Source organism: Muscardinus avellanarius (genome assembly GCF_963383645.1).
Source record: "Muscardinus avellanarius genome assembly, chromosome: 10".
NCBI lineage: Eukaryota > Metazoa > Chordata > Mammalia > Rodentia > Gliridae > Muscardinus > Muscardinus avellanarius.
In genome coordinates, this window is record NC_137796.1 from 32,555,149 (window position 1) to 32,576,878 (window position 21,730).

General features: G+C 37.3%; 1 protein-coding gene across 7 annotated transcripts in view; it reads right to left on the reverse strand.

The window, feature by feature from the left end:
* Window positions 1-21,730, reverse strand: part of CHD9 (chromodomain helicase DNA binding protein 9) — a gene marked incomplete at both ends in the record, with an annotated part of 198,204 nt that overhangs the window by 59,268 nt on the left and 117,206 nt on the right. For all 7 annotated transcript variants that reach the window (XM_080702508.1, XM_080702507.1, XM_080702506.1 and 4 more), the window contains 5 exons: window positions 4,576-4,665; window positions 5,310-5,469; window positions 10,966-11,165; window positions 11,600-11,796; window positions 16,011-16,121. In XM_080702508.1, the coding sequence (XP_080558634.1) occupies window positions 4,576-4,665; window positions 5,310-5,469; window positions 10,966-11,165; window positions 11,600-11,796; window positions 16,011-16,121 (758 nt within the window). The remainder of the gene's footprint in view (window positions 1-4,575; window positions 4,666-5,309; window positions 5,470-10,965; window positions 11,166-11,599; window positions 11,797-16,010; window positions 16,122-21,730) is intronic.

A 21,730-nucleotide genomic window follows, 5' to 3' on the forward strand; every position in this document is an offset into this window, starting at 1 on the left:
ATACTTTTTTATATTTGGAAACAGGGTCTCTTAAGCCAGCATGGCTGGCTTCGAACCTGTGCGATCCTCCTGCCTCCACCTCCCAAGCGTGGGAGTGTACCACCACGCCTGGCTAATAATGTATTCTATTTTTTGGGGGGTGGTGGTGGTACTGGGGTTCCTGGAAGCCCTTCTACCTCCAGGCTACACTCCCAGACCTATTTTTTTTTTTTTTTTTTGGAAACAGGGTCTCCTAAGCCAGCACACACAGCTGGCTTCGAACCTGTGCGATCCTCCTGTCTCCGCCTCCCAAGCGCGGGGATTACAAGCGTGTGCCACCACGCCCGGCAGTGAGACCCTGTTTTAAAATAAAGAATAAAAAATAGGGCATATAGGTGTAGCTCGGAGGTCGTATGCCCCTGGGTTCCATCCCCAGACCCACAAAAAGAAAAAAAAAAAAAAGTCACGCTGGGCACAGTGGTGCATGCCTATAGCCTGTAATTCCAGTACTTGGGAGTCTGAGTCAGAAAGATTGAAGGTTTGAAGACAGCCTCAGCAACTTTATTAAGACCCTAAATAATTTAGCACAACCCTATTTCAAAATAAAAAAAGGCTAGGAGTGTAGGTCAGAGGTAGAGTCTCCTGGTTCTGTTCCTAGTACAAACAAAACAAGAGTTACAACTCAACGATTTTTTAGCTTAGTGCAGAAAAATTAAAATAAATATTTTCCTACAATATGGCCAAAACTGAAAAAGTGATGGAGAAACACCTGGCTAAAGGAGATACTTATTTTTGATTGAGTTCTTTACTAGGAATAAACAAAGCACGAGCACTGAAAGATAAAGACAGAAAAACACTGGAAGTAAGATCCTGGGACTGGGGGTTGGTGGGGGTGCGGATCAGATAGTTCCCCTTGCCAACCAGGTGGCACTCTAAGCTCAGGACACTGTAATTATCTGAAGTGGAAAGCTTTTTGCTTGTCAAGAGAAAAGGTCAATCAGTATATAACTCATAGTACAAATATAAATGACACATGGATGTTAGATGTCTGTAAACTGTTAACAAAAAAAGATAAGAGGTAAGTGTGCATCTATTGTTGATTTTAGTTTTTAAAGACTCATTTCAGCCGGGCGTTGTGGCGCACGCTTGTAATCCCTGCGCTTGGGAGGCGGAGACAGGAGGATCACGCAGGTTCAAAGCCAGTCGCGCGCTGGCTTAGGAGACCCTGTTTCCAAAATGAAAATGTAAAAATAGGTCTGGGAGTGTAGCCCCGAGGTAGAAGGGCTTCCAGGAACCCCAGTACCACCAAAAAAAATAAAATAAAATAAAGACTCATTTCATGTATTATACTCTGTTTAAGGCCTCCATTAACGTTCCCAGGCTAGATCATTCATTTAAAAAGTTGAAACAGCACTCACTATACCAATAATGGCAAAAATGAATTAAAACATATTCCCCTGCCAGGTGTGGGGGCATGCTTGTAATCCCAGTACTTGAGAAGCTGAGACGGGAGGATCGCAGGTTCATGGCCCACCTCAGCAATTTGTGATGCCTTCTGCAACTTAGTGAGACCCTATTTCAAAATAAAGAACTGGGGATGTAGCTCAAAGATAGAATGCCTGTGGGTTCAATCCCCAGTACTACAAAGAAGGAAAAAATAAAAAGTAAAACAGATGCCCCTACCCTTGTAAATAGGTACCTACAACACTGTGTGATAGGGTTATGATGTGGTACTTTGAATATGTGTCTAACTCAGACCTAAAAGGCCACGAAAGGCTGAGTGGATGTCAGCTGCACAAGAGGAGAAAGAGAATGGAAGAAAATGAGAACGTTTCAGCAAGAATGCAAAGGCCTGGAGGCAAGAGTAATCAATCAAGGCACATTTGAGAAATATGGACCTGAAGTTCAGAAGAGAGACATGGGCTGGAGAGAGAGATTAGGAAGAATTTTTTAGCACAGAGATAAAAATGAACTGGGTGTGATGACACATGTCTGTAATCCTAGGCCTTGGGAGGCTGAGAGAGAGAATTGAAGGTTCAAGACCAGCCTCAGCAACTTAGATTCTCAGAAACCTAGAGAGACCCTGTTTCAAACCAAAATAATAAAATAGGAGTGGGGCTTAGCTTGGAGGTAGAATGCCCCTGGGTTCCATCCCTAGTACCATCTTTTCTCGCTCAAAAAAATAAATGAAGCCACAAAGAATACCTGTGAAAAGCAAAAAGCCTGTGTGAAGTCTCTCTGATATTTAAGACACAATAAGAAAAGGAGTCTGAAAATCATCAAGCACAAAACTCAAAAGTAAATGTGGAGAAATGGTACCACATTAAAAAGAAGGAGGCAGCCAGTGGTGCACGCTTGTAATCCCCGCGCTTGGGAGGCTGAGACACGAGGATCGCACGGGTTCAAAGCCAGCCTCAGCTACTTAGTGAGGCTCTCAGCAACTTAGTGAGACCCTGTTTCCAAATAAAGTATAAAATAGGTCTGGGAATATAGCCCGGAAGTAGAAAGCCTCTGGGTTCCACCCCTGGTACCACCAAAATAAATAAATAAATAAATAAATAAATAAATAAATAAATAAATAAATGGAAGGAAGCAGCCAAAAAGGTAAAATAAGGCAAAGACTATCTTATGCTCATCAAATTTAGTAGCAAGAAGGTTGGTGAACATATTCTCTTGAAGTGGGTGGTGGAGTTAGAAAGAAGGAACTGCACTGAGTAGTGCATAGAATATGGGAGGGGGAAAAAAGGGAGAAAGCAAATAATATATACTCCTTAAGTTTGTCTGTGAAATCAAGGACAGTAAAAACATGGTAGGTTGAGGAGATACTGAGTTGTAGTATTTGTGTGTGTGTGTGTGTGTGTGTGTGTGTGTATTCACATATAGTTAAGATGAGATATGTTAAATACATTCAAATCCAATGAAACCAGAGAGGTAGATTAATGAAAATGGAAAATAAAGAAAAAAATCCACAGAAAGCAGACTCTGAGAAATCAAAAGTAAATTAGACTCAGTCAGGCCAAGGGAAAGCAGTCAATAATCAACAAATATTTACTGAGAGCTTAACATGTCCCAGATTTGAGGGGCTGGGACTGCAACGATCAAGACAGACAGCAGGCTAGGTGTGAAGGTGCATGCCTGCAATCCCCGTACTCTGGAGGTTGAAAGAATTGCAGGTTTGAGGCCAGCCCCAGAAACTCAGTGAGACTCTCAGCAACTTAGCGAGACACTGTTCCCAATACAAAATAAAAGATAAGGGCTGGGGAATATAGCTTGAAGGTAGATTATCCCTGGGTTCAGTCTCTAGTACCAAAAAACAAAACAAAACAAAACAAAACAAAAAACCCCACAGAAGACTGATAACATACTCCTGCAGTTTAAATTGCAAAAAAGGGAAAAAGATGATATAAAATAAATTAGCATAATTTCTTATTAGTAGAAGCATTATGCATTAGATAAAATGAAGTTAAGTAGTAGTGAATAACTGGCAGGCTACTTTAGCTAAAATGGGCAGGGAATGCTTGTCTGAGAAGGAAATAACTGAGTTGAGATGTAGTGATCTCAAGGGGCAGTTCTCTGAAAGGTTTTGGGAGAGCATTTAGACCAGTAGAACGACACAGAATGAGACTGACATGTTGGAGGTAAGAGGACTGCATTCGGAAGTATCCAAATTAGGTGAGCTGGAGGGAAAGAGATGATGATCCAAATTTACATTTAAGAAGCAGTGCCATTACTGCTGATGGCATAGTCAAGTGTATGACCAAGTGAGAATGTAGCTGTGGTGGAAAGACAAAAGATGACAGAAAATCAAGAAACAGACTGCTGGGCATGGTGACATGCACACGTAATCCTAGCCACTTGGGAGGCTGAAGCAGGAGGATAATAAGTTCAAGGACAGCTTGGACAACTTAGCAAGAATTGTCTCAAAATTTAAAAAAAGGTAAGCTGAGCGTGGTGGTGCACACTTGTAATCCCAGGATTTGGGAGGCTGAGACAGGAGGATCACCATTCACAGATAGCTTCAGCTACTTAGTGAAGACCTTTGCAACTCAGTGAGACCCTGTTTCAAAATAAAGAGTAAGAAATAGGGCTGGTGGTATAGCTCGAAGGTAGAACACCCCTGGGTTCCATCCCCAGTACTGCAAAAATAGATAAATAAATAAATAAAAATAAAAAAGGGTAAAGAATGTTGTTCACTGGCAGAGTGCTTATCCAGAATATTCAAAGCCCTGGATTCAATCTCTAGACAGACAGACAGACAGACAGACAGACAGACAGACTGACTCTCTCTCTCTCTGAAAAAATGAATGAATCAGTTGTTATACTTGTACCTGACTTAATGATCTCTGGGTTACATTCCATTCTTAATATTATTACTACAGCCACTCTACTGTTATGATTATGACTTACTGAGAGAGCCAAAATTGAAAATAGGAGAAAGGCAAAAAGTTGGCAAAGGTTAATTCCTGAGGATTGAGAAGTGTTTCTTCCTGTGCATTTCACTGTATTAAAGGAGCTACTTCACATACAGTTTTTTGGTCATATAGTTTTTGCCTCATCATGTTAATAAAAAATAAATGTGAATATTAATTAATTTACCTTGCATCAACACCATCAAATACTTTTTGACACTCATTTCCAATAACCTCTTGCTTTAGATAATACAGCATCCTTACACGAAGCAAAACCCTAAACACAAGAGAAAATAAATAAAAAGGACAAAGACATTATTCACTAAAAGAGTTCACCCATGGGTTAAAGTTAGAAATTTGTATACATATTTTTATAATAAAATAATAATGTAAGATTAAGTAAATCTCATCACAATCAATATACAATAACTTTGTCCAAAATCTTCAGAATCATCATTATTTAATATCCCAGTAAGAGATAACAAGTTCATTTAGAGATCAGCTTTTTTTTTTTTTTTTTGGTGGAGGATATTGGGGATCGAACACAGAGGCATTCTACCTCTAAGTCACACTCCCAGTCTGATTTTATTTCTTTGTTTGGAAACAGGGTCTCACTAGGTTGCTGAGAGCCTTGTTATGTTGCTGAGGCTGGCTTTGAACAATCCTCCTGCCTCAGCCTTCCAAGTACTGAGATTACAAGTGCACGCCACAACACCTGGCTTGTAGACCAGTACTATTTTATCTGTTTGTGCAAACAGTGACACAAGAGGTATGATTACTGAAGAATACCCTGAATAATTAAGACTAGGACTGGTCTTAGATCACGCTAACTTTATACTCTGTAGACCATGCTTTAATATTGTTAATAATTTTAGAAAGGTAAACTTTTAAAGAACTGGGTTAAAATACACTACTACTTACTTATTGCAGTGGTGTTTTATATGTTTTTTGTAGCCTTCATCTTGAAGTAGCTGCTCAGGATTATATTTTCTAAGCCATTCTGCTTTTTGTATATCAAATGAGCTTGTTTGAGTCTTTACTTTCTTCCCTTTTCGACCTCTGGGTACGGGAGCTGATAGGCCTGTTAAAATGAGAAGTCATATGAAATCATCAATAATTTGTAGGAAAACTACACTTAGAAAGATTTTCTCAATGCAAAGAATTTCAGAACACTAAATATTAATAGTAACAATACTGACCCAATCACAAATTAAGATGGTTTTACATCACATATTAAAATATGATGGCTTTACATCATATATTAAAATAATTTCTTCCAAATAGCTAAAAATTCTGTATCTCTGAATAAAATAAAATTATTCTGATTTCCTTTCTATTCCAAAATAGGCTGCTTTCTCTGCCCCCAAAAGAGCAAGCCTATCTTTCTCTGTTTTACTTTAACTTATCTAATTATTAAATGATATGTTTTGGACTCTTGCTTTTTTTTTTTTTTTTTTTTTTGGTGGTACTGGGGTTCCTGGAAGCCCTTCTACCTCCGGGCTACACTCCCAGACCTATTTTTACATTTTTATTTGGAAACAGGGTCTCCTAAGCCAGCGCGCGGGGCTAGCTTCGAACCTGCGCGATCCTCCTGTTTCTGCCTCCCAAGCGCGGGGATTACAAGCGTGCGCCACCACGCCCGGCAGGACTCTTGCTTTTTAAAATTGATTTTAATAACATGGCTTAGGTTAGCCACGGTGGGGGGGCGTCCTGTTCAAGGTAGCTAAATTCATTTATTTGAGACTTTTGTTGTAAAATAATAAAAAAACTTTTCTGTTTATCATGATCACATATTTCATACTTGCTCAAAAGTGTTTTCTTATATTGGAGATTGAACCCAGGTACATTCTACTTTTGAGCTAACCTATCAGCCCTTCAAACATTTTTGTTTTGAAACAGGGACTCAATAATTTACTCAGGGTCTCACTACATTTCTGAAGCTGGCCTAGAACCTTTGATCTTCTGCCTCAGCTTACTGAGTACTGGGATTACAGGCGTGTGTCATCACATTGGTATTTTTGCTTAATTTTCTTTGGTGGAGGGGATTCTGGGGATTGAAACCAGTGGCTGTACCTCCAGCCCTATTTCTTTCTTTCTTTCTTTCTCTCTTTCTTTCTTTCTTTCTTTCTTTCTTTCTTTCTTTCTTTCTTATTTATTTATTTATTTATTTATTTTTTGCAGTACTAGAGATAGAACACTGGGAGGGGCATTCTACCTCTGAGCTACACCCCTAGTCCTATTTTTTTATTTTTTATTTTGAAACAGGGTCTCACTGAGTTGCAAATGTCCTCACTAAGTGGCTAAGGCTGTCTCCGAACCATGATCCTCCTGTCTTAGCCGCCCAAATGTTGGGATTACGAGCGTACGCCACCACACCGGGCTTCTAGCCCTATTTTGCTTAATTTTATTTTGAAACAGGGTTTTACTAACTTGCTAAGGGGCTTGTTAAGTTGCCAAGGCTGGCCTTAAAGCTGTGATTCTTCTGTCTCAGCCTCCCAGATACTGGAATTATAGGCATGAGTCACTACACCTGGCTTTGTTCAATATTTTAGAAAAGGAAACAATACATTTCTGTAGTTCCAATGTAAAAGAAATCTCCAATCCAGTTCACACTTACTCCTTCCCAGGGATCAACACTATCCTAAATTTGTTTCTTCATTTCACATCTGTTAATACTATTATTATATATGTTGAATAAATATTTAGTATTCAATCCTGCAGCATATTTATTATTGATTTTTTGGGATTTAACCAAGCTGATTACTAAGCTTTATTTCATTACTTTCAACTGCTGTGTAATAATTTATTGTATGACTATATCACCTCATACTTATTAATTTTCCATTATATTTAAGTTTTTCATTTGTAATTATTTACAATTACTAATAATGTAGTTTTTGTTTGTTTGGTACTGGATAATAAACCCAGGGGAATTCTACCTCTGAGCCAAACTGCCAGCCCTTGCCTTCTGCTGTCTGTCTGTCTGTATATACATATGTATTTATTTATTTATGTGGTACTGGGGGTTGAACCCTGGGACATTTTACCTCTGAACTACAACTCCAGCCCTAATTTAAAATTTTTTGGAAACAGAGTCTCATCAATATGCAGAGGGCCTCACAGAGTTGATGACGCTGGTCTCAAACCTTTGATTCTGTTATCTCAGCTTCCCAAGTACTAGGATTACAAGCATGTGCCACCATGCCCAGCTTCTGTTTTTATTTTGAAATAGAGACTAGTGAAGTTGCTGAGGCTGGCCTAGCACCTGCAATCCTTCTGTCTCAGCATCCCAAATACTGGGATTATAGGTATGCACTTCATGTCTGGCTAATAAAGTAGTTTTTGACTATTTCTTATAATTCTTATTAATCTTTTTCTTACTACTATATTATAGCAAGTAAAAGTTCCATTACAATAGTAAATAGAAGCACTGTGAATTTGTCCTTTTATCCATATAATTTTGACTGGCTTTTGTATTTCAAGACCATTTTTGTTAGGTATATATATATATAAACTCCTACATGTTATATTTATCTCAATTAATGCCTTCCATTTTAAATTCAACTTCTATATATTTCAGTCCTCTCCACTTTTAACTGGTTTTGAAGCTAAACTACATATTTTAAAATATAAAAAGTTTTCCTAATAAAATCTATAGATACTCTATACTTATAACCTTTTTTTGTGTGTGGTACTGGGGATTAAACCCAGGGGTGTCCTTCCTCTGAGCTACACCCCCATTCCCTTTTATTTTTTGTTTTGAAACAGCAACTCACTAGGATGCTATATCTGCTCTCATACCTACTATTCCCCTGCCTTAGTATCCAAAGTACTGGGATTATAGATGTGCATCACCAGACCTGATTTATAATCTTCTTAACATGATTCTTTTTTATTCCATGTTCATTTATACTTTACAAGAGGTTTCTTTGAGCTCTTACTGTTTTTGTAGCACCGTATTCTTTCAAAGTCACAGTATAGTAATGAAATATCTTTATAGAACTTAATGATAGTTTTTTTTAAAAGTTGTCTATGCTGGCCATGATGCCTGTAATCTCAGTAACTGGAAGGCTTAGACTGGAAAACCTCAGGTTTGAGGCCAGCCTCAGCAACTTAATGAGAGCCTCAGCAACTTAACAAAATCCTATTTGAAAAAAAAAAAAAATTAAAAAGGCTGGAGGCAGAAACTCCCTGAGTTCCTTTCCTGGTACCAGCAACCTTCTCTTTATAATTTACTTCTGTCAAGTTCATTTTAATGGTTCTAATCTTTATCATTCATATTGGAGACTTTCCTCAGAAGTCTGATAAACTGGTTATATTTGTTCTTTTTTCTTTTTTGGTATTAAAGGTTGAATCCAGAAGTATTCTATCTCCAAGCTACACCCACAGCCCTATTTTGCTTTTTGTTTTTTTTAAAAAGTTTTTTTATTTTTTAAAAATTTTATTCATATGTGGAACATATTGAAAATGGTATACATTTAGACTCTGCTTGGTGCCCTCTCTCCCCAACCAGCTCCCCCCGCCCCCAACAATGAGTGTCCAGGTTAACCATGCTTTTACACATATTTGGATATAGCTTCTCCATTAATCAACCTCAGCCTTCTTCCTCTCCTATCCTTCCAGTCTAGCTTTGCTGAGATTTCCCCTTCATTATCTGGAATCCCTCTAGTATCTCCAATATTCCCTAGTTTGGGCATATTAGAGAAAACATATGTCCCTTCTCTTTCTGTGCTTGGCTGATTGCTTTTTATTTTGAAACAGGGTCTTGCCTTCAAACGTGTGATTCTCTTATCTCAGTTTGCAAGTATTAGGAGTATGCCATCACTGGTATTTTTATGCCACAAATTCTTTGAATTCTGCCCATTTTTTAGAGGTTATGCTTACTTTAAAATAATGAAACATAAGTATATACAAAAGTACACGATGGATCCCCATGTCTTATTATCTAACTTCAATAATTACCAACCCATAATGACTTTATTTTATTCATATGCTGTATACTACCCAACTTCCCATATACATTTTTTTTTTTTTTTTTTTTTTTTTGGTGGTTCTGGGGTAGAACCCAGAGGCTTTCTACCTCCGGGCTATACTCCCAGACCTATTTTATACTTTATTTGGAAACAGGGTCTCACTAAGTTGCTGAGAGCCTCACTAAGTAGCTGAGGCTGGCTTCGAACCCCTGTGATCCTCCTGTCTCAGCCTCCCAAGCGCGGGGATTACAAGTGTGCGCCACCACGCCTGGCGTCATATAATTTTTATGTAAATCTAAGACATCAATCATTTCGATCATAAATATATTATCTTAAAAAGTTTTAGTTGGGTGTGTGGTGCACACTTATAACCCCAGTACTTGGAAGTCTAGGACAGGAAGATCGCAGGTTTGAGGATAGCCTCAGCAAGTAGTGAGACTCTCATTAACCTAGGGAGATCCTGTTTCTTTTCTTTTCCTTTTTTTTCCTTCAGTACTAGAGATTGAACACAGGGGCATTCTACACTATTTCTAAATAAAAATAAAACAGGGCTTGGGGTATAGCTATGAGTACCACAGAAACAAAATATAGTATCTACTTTAGTAATAGCTAAAAGATAAGACCTCCTTACAAATGCCTAAGAAAAGCAACAATAATTAATATTCAGTATTAAAATATTCAACCAGCCCTATTTTTATTCTTTATTTTGAAACAGGGTCTCACTGAGCTGCAGAAGGCCTCACTAAGTAGTAGCTAAGGATGGCCACAAATGGCGATCCTCCTGTCTCAGCCTCCCAAAAGTTGGGATTACAAGTGTGTGCCACCACACCCAGCTTATTGCTGGCATTTTCTGAAGTCGGAACTTTAATTGAGGGTGAAGGTTAGGTTCTTTCATTTTATCTGCAATAATTTATTTTTTTTTTTTGTGTGTGTGCAGTACTGGGGGTTGAACCTAGGGGAATTCTATCTCTAAGCTATACCGCAGCCCTATTTTTTATTCTTTATTTTGAAACAGGGTCTCATTAAGTTGAAGAGGGCCTCACTAAGTAACTGAAGCTGGCCATACACTTGTGATCCTCCTGTCTCACAAGATGCACCACCATGCCTGGCTTGGTTTAATATTTGTTTGTTTGTTTTGCAATACTGGGGATTGAACTCGGGGACATTCTTTCTACCTCCGAGCTACACCTGCAGCCCTATTTTTTATTCTTTATTTCGTGTTTTTTTCCCCTCCGGGCTACACTCTAAGACCTATTTTATATTTTATTTGTAAACAGGGTGTCATTAAGTTGTTGAGAGCCTCACTAAGTAGTTGAGGCTGGCTTTGAACCTGTGCGCTCCTCCTGTCTCAGCCTCCCAAGTACTGAGATTACAAACTATGCCCCAGTTTATTTTGAAACAAGGTCTCACTAAGTTGCAGAAGGCCTCACTCACTAAGTAGCTGAAGTTGGCCAGGATCCTGTGATCCTCTTGTCTAGCCTCCCAAGTAGTGGGATTACAAGCATGCATCACCACATCTGGCAGTTTAATATTTTGTAGGAGCACATAGTAAGCATAATTATGTAACAAAAAAGTTTAAAAACAAAACAAATGAATGCTCTTACCTAGATGGTTTTGTAGCTCTCGCGTCTGACCATCTTCAGTTGGAGTAATGAGATCCCATATGAAACCTTTAATTTTCTCATCTCCTCGATAGTGAACAAGGCAATATGCTAAGAGAGCTCGGCAAATTATTTCTACATCATGCTCATTTAGTTGCCTTTTAAAACGTCCATGAGATAGAATCTCTCTCCATCGGCCCCACCTGATTATAAAAGGCATACTGCATTAATACTGAGTCAACTTCTAGTGAAAACCATAATTCATGGGTAAAAGGCATAAAAATCTTAAAAAAAATTCTGTCATTAATAAGACATGCTGATGATGTTGTCACCATGTGTAAAACAAAGAGGCATGGTACAGTAATTTCTGGCATATATTATTTATACTGGGTAATATTATCTACTTTGTATTATTAAATATACAAATTTGAGGACAAGGAGTTTGACTTTAATGCTACATTTATAAACACTTAAGTATATTTCATCATTCTGCTATCAAATATTTGTTAAACAGAAATCTTGTATATTTTAAAATTGTATTGATTCTGTAAGATAAAAAATACGCACTTGGAAACTATAAATTTCCTAGACATTAATCTATACTGATTTATAATAAATATTAAAGGTAACATTTTACCCATAAACTAGAAGGTTTTTCTCTACTCTAAAGCATTCAGTTCTCCCATAGCCATTGGAACGGTCGCAGGGCCTCCGGAGTTTGGGTTTTTCATCTCCTTCACTTTCAGCTTCAGATAATTCAGCTAATTCATCTTTTGTAGCACTAAAGGGTCTGGTTTGCTTCCTGATCCTTGGAGTGTCAATAACCAAGCTGTTCTGTAAAAATAAATAGTTATTACTTAAAGGTCCTTTTATAATTTTGTAATTGTGTTTTATTTTTATCTTATAAATTGTATATAAATACAGTAATTTTAGATGGCAAAAAGATAAATTAACAATTCTACCACTCTTCCAAATTAACTTAAAATTGTTTACATCATTAAAAATTATAGTCTGGCACAGTGGAATATGTCTGTAATCCCAGTATTTGAGAGGCTTAGTCAGGAGGATGGCAGGTTTGAGTCAAGCCGCAGCAACTTAGCAAGATCCCTCAGTAACTTGGTGATAATAGCCGGGCGTGGTGGTGCACGCTTGTAATCCCAGCATTTGGGAGGCTGAGACCAGAGGATCACGGTTCATGGACAGCCTTAGCTACTTAGTGAGGCCCTTTGCAACTCAGTGAGACCCGGTTTCAAAATAAGGAATAAAAAATAGGGCAGGGGTGTGGCTCGAAGGTTGAATGCCTTGGGTTCCATCCCCAGACCCGCAAAAAAAAAAAAAAAAAAAAAAAAAAGTAATAAGTGAAATAGGGATGGGGAGTGTAGCTTGGAGGTAGAATGCCTCTGGGTTCAAACTCCAGTACCCCAAACAAATAAAAAAAATAGATTACCACCACCTGTTTAATTTTATGACCTTATAGTCATAACTTAAAAATAATTTGGTTATTTTGCTTGATTATTAATAAGAAAATGAGTTTGCTTCTGCAATAATCATAAAATGTATTTTAGGCTGAATTTATACTTTGCAATTTGTTTTACCTAATTAATTCATAATTTAATTTAGATTGTTCTCAAATTTTGTGTGTGTATGGGATTGGGGATTGAACCCAGGGACATTCTACTTTGAGCTACACCCGCTAACCCTTTATTTTTTTATTTTGAAATAAGGTCTTACTAGTTTGCTGAGGGTCTTGCTTCATTGCAGAGGCTGTCCTTGAACTTGTGATCCTTCTGTATCAGCTTCCTAAGTACTGGGATTACAGGTGTGTGCCACCATGCCCAGTTTTTATTTTGATTTTGAAATAGGGTTTCAATAAGTTTCTAAGGGTCTGAGTTGCAGAGGCTGGCCTTGAACCTGCAACCCTCCTGTCTCAGCCTTCCAGCTACTGAGATTACAGGTGTGTGCCATCACATCTGGCAGATTTTTTCTCAAGTTTTAACATAAATATAAATCCAAAAGAAGGAAAACATCCAGGAATTAAAATGTTGGTCAAAGGAAGAGGTCGAGTTATAGAAAGGGCCCTATAGCGAAGCAATTAAGGTGATCAATCAGAGGGTATGGAATAGGGGAGGATGGAGCCTCTTTAAAAGTCAGGAGGTACATAAACAAATGTATCAAAGTTAATCACCAAACAAGCATGGGATCGAGGGAGGGGAAGGGAATGGGATAGGGACTGGATGAGGGCTAATTGGATGATGTGTGCTTGTATATCCTCTCAAGTCTTGTATTCCAATGTGATATATGATTACAATGCACCAATAAAAATAAATTTAAAAAATACAATGTTGGTCAAAAGTTAGGAATATTTTACAGATTTAGAAATATGTTTCAGCAGAGCGTGGTGGCGCACGCTTGTAATCTCCACACTTGGGAGGCTGAGACAGGAGGATCACACAGGTTCGAAGTCAGCCTCAGCTACTTAGTGAGGCTCTCAGCAACTTAATGAGGCTCTCAGCAACTTAGTGAGACCCTGTTTCCAAATAAAATATAAAATAGGGCTGGGAGTATAGCCCGGAGGTAGAAAGCCTCTGGGTTCCACCCCCAGTACCACTTAAAAAAAAATGTTTCAATTCTCACCCAAAGAATAATATTAATATCACAAAAACCAAGACAGTTTATCAATCTCCACCTGTGTTCAGTTCAGCCAGGTAGCCAGGGAGGAAATAGAATTACAAGAAGAAGAAAGAGCAAGGGCCCAGCAATGGTACCAGATGTTTAGAAGAAACAGTCGAATACTACAGCAAAACAGTATATATGATTGGAGAAGCCAGAACTAGACCATGAACATCTTGTTATATCATAGTATATAGACTGTGTGCATTGTATATAAGGAGTGCATGCATGTTAATGTCTTATACACATGAGTAACCTTTGATAAGTTTCTTCACTGTAAAGTTACTAGTTTTAGCCATGTATGGTGGTACAGCTGTAATTCCAGTGCTTGGGAGGCAGAGAGGAAGATTGCTAGACTCAGTAATCTAGTGAGAGCCTGTTTCAATAAAAAAAATAAAAAGGAACTGGGAGCATATCTCGGTAGAACCCAGGTAGAATGTCCCTGAGTTCAAACCCCAATATCCCCCCAAAAGTGACTCATTTTTCTTTGTAATTAATACTTATATTAATAGATATTCTTTGAAAATATAGAAATATCCTTCTTGTCCTTAAAGTTTTACTCACTAATTTTATGTTTTGTAGTACTGGGGATGGAATCCAGGGACATTCTACCTCTGGGCTACACCCCAGAACTATTTTTATATTTATTTGGAAACAGGGTCTCACTAAGTTGCTGAGGCTGGCTTCGAAACTGTGATATTCCTGTCTCAGCCTCCAAAATACTGGGATTAAAAGTGTAATGCTTTGCTCCAATTTTCTTTCTTTTTTTCCATCTATTTATTTATTTATTTATTTGGCAGTACTGGGGATGGAACCCAGGGGCATTCTACCACAGAGCTATACCCCCAGCCCAACTTTTTTATTCTTAATTTGGAAACAAGGTCTCACTGAGTTGCAAAGGGTCTCACTAAGGAGCTGAGGCTGTCTACAAACCCGATCCTCCTGTCTCTGCCTCCAAAATGCTGGGATTCCAAGTATTTACCACCAAGCCCTGCTTTCTAATTTTATTTAATTTTAAAATTTTCTTATGATACTGGGGATTGAACCCAGAAACATTTTACATCTAAGCTATACCCCCAGCCCTTTATAAAAATGTTTTGTTTTAAATTAGTCTCCCTAAGTTGCTGAGGTTGGCTTTGAACCTGTGATCATCCTGTCTCAGCCTCTCAAATACTAGGATTACAGGCATGTGTCATGGCACCACACTGACCCATTAATTTAAAACTCATAGATGGTCTTATCTGCTCATATCATTCTAGTGGGTTAATGGTGATTTTTCTATCTCCCCTCGTTCCTTCTATAGTAATTGAAATTCTTCAAAAAGGGAGAGCTATCCTTATACTTTCCAATTTCTTTAAAAAAAAAACTGGTTTTTCTGTTTGTTTTTAGTAAGATTTCAAATGTCTTTTGCTCATAATCTGTTGAAATTTGAAAAAAATGTTGCGGGATTGTGCTAGGGATTGAACCCAGGGGCACTGTACCCTTAGCCCTATCTTATTTTAACATCATCATCATCATCATCATCATCATCATCATCATCATCATCATCACTATATTTGGAAATATGGTCTAAGTTGCTTAAAGGTGACTTTACGCCTGTGATCCTCCTGTCTCACCTTCCCAAGTACTCAACCATAAAAAAAAACCCACAACTACATCATTTTCAGGGAAATTGATAGAACTGGAGGACATTATGCTAAGCAAGATTAGTCATTTACAAAAAATAAGAAATCAGATGCTTTCCCTAATATGAAGCTAAGGAGAAATGGGTCATAGGAGGAACTCTAGATGAAAAAGGAAATCCTATTAGGAGCAAACAAGATGACCTAAATGAGGGGATGGGAGAGGGAAAGAAGGAAATTCTCTAAAGCACAATGTACTTAAATATATTAAGTAAACCACTAAGCCAAGCATGGGGATGAGGGATGGGGAGGGAATGGGGTGGGAACTGGGTAGGGGCTAAATGGGCAATGTGTACATATATGTCCACACAAGTTTTTTTTTTTTTTTTACCCCATTTTGATGTATGAATACAATGAACCAATAAAAAAAAATTTTTTTTAAATCTGAGATCCTCCTATCTTACTTTCCCAAGCACTGGTATTCGAGGTGTTCTACCATGCTTAGCTTAAAAAAAAAATCTTAAGTATAATTTTAAAAAGGCAAATTATATCCCCAAGTTAAACTTTTTCTGTATTATAGCCATTTATAACAGATATCAGAAGTATTTAGTTGAAGCAATGTATAACTCAGTATTTAAATATTCTATTACTTCAATTTATGTATGCAGTAACTTTATAACTGAACATTGAACATCTTAAAATATTACAGTGCTATTGTCTATGTATATCAAAAATAATTTAGAGGTAAATACTTACTCTTCCACTGATGGCATCTATATCTATTTCTGCCTTTTTAGCCCATTTTTGCCAGAAGTTAGGATCATCTAAGGAAATATCTGTCCGATTTCCAGATGCCACAAAACTTGCCTGAAATATATAATAATGGCTGTTTTTCATAATATTTTGAAGTTGAGATGAAAATCTATGCAAGTATACTTAAAACATAGTATCACATTTACTGTGGATAGAATTTGAATTCAACATACAAATAAACTCTGAAAGCATGTTTTTAAATCATGTGATCTGAAACGTAACAGATCATTTGTTTATGGCAAAGACTTAATGTCAAGAATTATATGTTACTACAATTGGTTCACGTTTAAACTTTTAGTAAGCAAGAATCATATCTTCTTTTTGGCAAATAAAAACTATACTGGACAAAAATATGCTTTCGAAAAAGATACATAAGAAAATAAGATAGAGTAAAAGTTACAAAATCTGCCTATACTATATAGATAATTTTCTGATATGTTCCTACAACAAAAATATCATATAAAGATTATAAACATTCAAGAATATACAAAGGGCCAGGCATGGTGGCGCTCTCTTGTAATCCCCGCCCTTGGGAGGCGGAGACAGGAGGATCACGCAGGTTCTAAGCCAGCCTCACTGGCTTAAGAGATGCTGTTTCCAAATTAAAATAAATAAATAAACACACACACACACACACACACACACACACACACACACACGCACATATATATATATATATATGATAGGGTCTGGAAGTGTAGCCCAGAGGTAGAAGGGTTTCCAGGAACCCCAGGACCACCAAAAAAATAAATAAATAAAATATACAAAGGAACAAGAGAAAATAAATTATTTTAACTGGAAGAAACTTAAATATTTCACTTTAAGCCTATAGTTTGTGGAATAATAACCATTATTTACAAAATTGAGTTACTGAAAATAGATATACCATGTCAAAGAAAAGTCATCAAGGTGCCTTAAAAAATGAAAAAAAAAAAGTAAAGATACACAATGCTTTAAGAAAGAGTAGGGCTAGAGCTGGGTGCAGTAGCACATGCCTATAATCCCAGTACTTGGGAACTGAGACAGGGGGACTGCAGGTTCAAGGTGAGCCTCAGTAACATAATGAAACCTTCATCAACTTTGAGAGACCCTGTTTCAAATAATATATAAAATAGGGCTTAGGGGTATAGTTTACTGGAAGAAGTCTCCTGGGTTCAATCCCCAGTATTCCCCCCAAACCAACACAAAAGGGAAAAAGAAAATAAAAGGGCTTGAGAAATGCATGCCAACTCTTATAAATGGAAAAATACATCACAGAAAAAAAAATTTTTTTTAGCCTGGGCGTGATGGCTTATACCTGTGATCCCAGTACTTGGGAGGCTAAGTCAGGAGGATTGCAGGTTTACAATTAACCTTAGCAACTTAGTGAGGACCCCCTGCAATTGAGTGAGACTGTTTTTCAAGGAAAAAATAAGCCAGGTGTGGTGGTGCATGCCTGTGATCCCAGTACTTGGGAGGCTGAGACAGAGGATCGCAGGGTCAAGGACATCCTCAGCAAGTAGTCAAAACTCTCAACCACCTAGTGAGACCCTACTTCAAAAAATAAAAATAGTGCTGGGGGATAGCTTGAAGGTAGAATGCCCCTGGGTTCAATCCCCAGTACCACAACAAACAAAATAAAGGAGAATATAAAGTAATGTCTAGTAATCTGGAGTATAAATAAAAGATAAAAATCTTCATTAAAAAACCATCTTCAGACTGAGAGTGGTGGACCAGACCTATAATCCCAGTACTTGGGAGGCTGAGACAGAAAAATCACATGTTCAAAGGTAGCCTGCCCAATGTAGCAAGTCCCTGTTTCAAAACCAAACAAACAAAAAGAGAAAAGAAAAAGAAAAAAGAAAAAAAACAGGGATAGAGAGAATACTTCTGAGTTCAATCCCCAGTAAAACACACACACACACACACACACACACACACACACACACACACACACACACCACATCTACAGCAGCTGAGTGCAGTGGTGCACAGATGTAATCCCAGTACTTAAGAAACTGAGGTAGGAGAGTCATAGGTTTGAGGGCAACTTAGATCCTGTTTCAAAATAAAAAATAAAAAGGGCTAGAGATATAGTTTAGTGAAGAGTATCCCTGGGTTTAGGTCACAGTAACACAAACAATAAAAACAATAACAAAAAAAATCTTCATTGTATTCAAAAATGCAGAAAATTACAGAGTTAAAGAGAAACTTTTTTTTTGTGGTACTGGGGATAGAATCTAGGGGCATTGCACCACCAAGCGACACCTCCAGCCCTATTTTATAGCCTTTTTATTTTTATTTATGTTTTGTGTGTGTGTGTGTGTGTGTGTGTGTGTGTGTGTGTGTGTGTGGTATTGGGGGTGGAACTCAGGGGCTTTTCTATCTCCAGGCTATACTCCCAGACGTATTTTATACTTTATTTGGAAACAGGGTCTCACTAACTTGCCGAGAGCCTCACTAAGTAACTGAGGCTGGCTGCAAACCTGTGCGATCCTCCTGTCTCAGCCTCCCAAGTACTGGGATTACAAGTGTGTGCCATCACACTCGGCTAGTCTTTTTATTTTTGAAACAGGTTCTCACTGAGTTGCTAAGGGACTTCCTAAGTAGCTAAAGCTGTCTGAGAACCTTGATCCTACGGTCTCCGCCTCCCAAATGCTGTGATTATGAGTATCTGCCACCACACCTGGCTGAAAATCAGACTCTTAATAGCAAACAAGCCATTTAAGACATTCAAGATAAGTAAAGTTTAAACACAAGACATTTAACATCAAAGAATTATACAATTTTGTCTTTAAATGTGATCATTATATTTGTGGTTATGTTAAAAAACAACTTTATATTTGGTGATACTATAAAAACACATATAAAGTTGAGAATATGATAGCAGAAATTTGCTTCAAAATAATATAAAAGGTGGATAGGGTAGCAATGAAACACATCTAGCATGAGTGGTTAATGTTGAAGTGAGGTAATGAGTACACAGATTTTATTATGCTCCTCTGTGCCTATATTTATACTTTGAAACTTTATAAAATGAGTAGGAATAAAATTAAAATATTAAATACTTCTTGCTGAACTTTAAGATTCTACTCTTGTCATTGCTTACCAAGTAATAAATACACTCATTCATTCCATTTAGCTTTCTTCTGAGGTTGGGCTTTTAAGGTGCCTATTTAAAGCCAATGTTAAATACCATGTTTTGGGGGAGACTTTTTTGGTACTGGGAATTGAACCTAGGAGCCTTCTACCTCTGAGCTACACTCCCAAACCTTTTTATTTTTTATTTTGAAACAGGGTCTTGTTAAGTTGCTGAGGCTGGAGTCAAACCTGTGATCCTCCTGTCTCAGCCTCCCAAGTACTGGGAATATAGAAATATGCCACTAAGCCCAACTTTAAGTGTTTTAAATGTGTCTTCTCCTGGCCTATTTATGAAATTGAAGTGACAGTAATAAATGCTTTACTGAAATGAATATTTGCTTCATCTAGTCTAAAATTTTATTTTATTTTATTTTATTTATTTATTTATTTATTTTTTTTACTTTTTTGAAATAAGTGTGGTAGGCTGAATTGTTGCTCCCAAAGATCTGGTCCTAATCCTGGGAACTTTGTGTCTGCAGGGTAAAAAAGGACTTGGCAGATGTGATGAAGGATCTTGAAATGGGAGATTATCGTATATTATCCAAATGGTTCCTAAATGGCATTACAACTGTCCTTATAAAAAGGAAGCCGAAGGAGATTTGACTACAGAAGAAGAAAAGGATATGACACAACAGAAGCAGACTGGAGTACTGTGGCCACAAGCCAAGGAATGTAGACACTCTTAGGAACTGGAAGAGATAAGAAAGATTCTCTCCTGGAGCCTTCAGAGTGAAACAGCCTTGCTGACACCTTGATTTTAACCCTGGCAGACTGATGTTGGACTTCTGACATCCAGAACTATAAGAGAATAAATTTGTGTTGTTTTAAGCCACTAAATTTGTGGTAATCTGTTACAGTGGCAACAGGAAATAATACAATAAGACAATTTTTAATAGCAAAGCACATATTACAGAAACTTATATTCAACTTGAAAGAACAAAGGCTAGCTAGTTTGATATAACAAAAACAAGAGAGCCATTTTATCTGTACAAAGTAAGTATAAACTGGGCATGGTGGTGCATGCCCATAATCCCAGGATTCGGGAGGCTGAGACAAGAAGATCACAGGTTTGAGGACAGCCTCAGCAATATTGTGAGGCTTTCAGCATTGTAATGAGACCCTGTTTCAAAAACAAAAGTAAAAAGGATTGGGGGTTTATCTTGGAAGTAGAGGGGTGTATCTTGTCCTTCGGTTCAATCCTAGTACAAAAAAAAAAAAAAAAAGGTACAGATTTACAGATTGAGTGGTCCTTATCCAAAATGCCTGCAACCACTTCTAGTCAGAGTTCAGATTTGAAAGTTTTACAGATTTTGCAATATTTGTCTAGACTTTACTGGTTGCATATCCCTGAATTTAAAAAATCTGAAACTGTGAGAATCACACTGGCAGTCAGTTTGGGATTTTGGAGCATTCCGAATATTAAAAGTATGGAGACTCCATCTGTATATGATAACATTTCATTAAACTACTCTATGAAAAATGATTGATAAACATCTAACTATGCTTAAGTAATTCCTAAACTATGAGGAACTTCTTTTGTTAACTCAGAAATGAATTTCTTGCTGGAGTTACTCTTGTAATCCCAGCTGCTCCACAGCTTTAGGCAAGAGAATTGTAAATTAGAGTCTTTCCTGGGGAATTTAGCAATACCTTGCCTCAAAATAAAATTTTGAAAAGGGTTGGGCAATTACTTTAGTGGTAGAGCATTTTCCTAACATGTTCAAGTCCCTATACAGCAAAAAGGAAAAGAGAATATCTCACAAATGAGGGCATATGATACTTTTACATCTTAATAGGAAATCTGAAAAATCCATAGGGTTTTATTTCGAACTATAGTTTTATAGATACATCCCTGTTGAGATTTTTTAATTCTTTTGGTAGTATTGAGGACTGAACTCAGAGGTACTATACCACTGAGCTGAATTATGCATTCTTTTCTATTTTTCATTTTGAGATAGAGTCTTTCTGTATTGCTGAGGCTGGCCTGGAATTTGTGATCCGCCTGCCTCAGCCTCCCCAGTAGCTGGGATTACGAGTGTGTACTACTATGCATGGCTTGATCCTTGATATTTAACCACTGTGATAAATGACTATTTTTACTTATGTTTTACCTAAGTTGGAGAACATTCAACATGAAAAGCTACAAATACAAAAAGGCACTAAAAATAAACAGATTTATAAGTGTTGTAGTGGATAATCATTTTTATTCTTGGTACCAGGTAACTATTGATAGTTAAAATAATTTGCCAACAAAAAACCCTAAACTTCATGACAAAACAGTTTTTGTTACCTTCATTATAGAAAAATGGTAATTTTATTTTTCAAGTAAAAAAAATTAAGTTCCTAAATAATTCAAGATACTACTGTTAACTGATAATCTATTTTCAAAATGACTTGCATGATCTCAAGGACTATGACAAGGGATTAATGCCTACAGAAAAGAAATATCCATTGTGGAAGATGTTATGAAGGACAGGTCTATGAATTACTTCCAAAGTTAAATCCTAATATTCTAGTTTCCCCTCATATTATTTTTCTTAAAA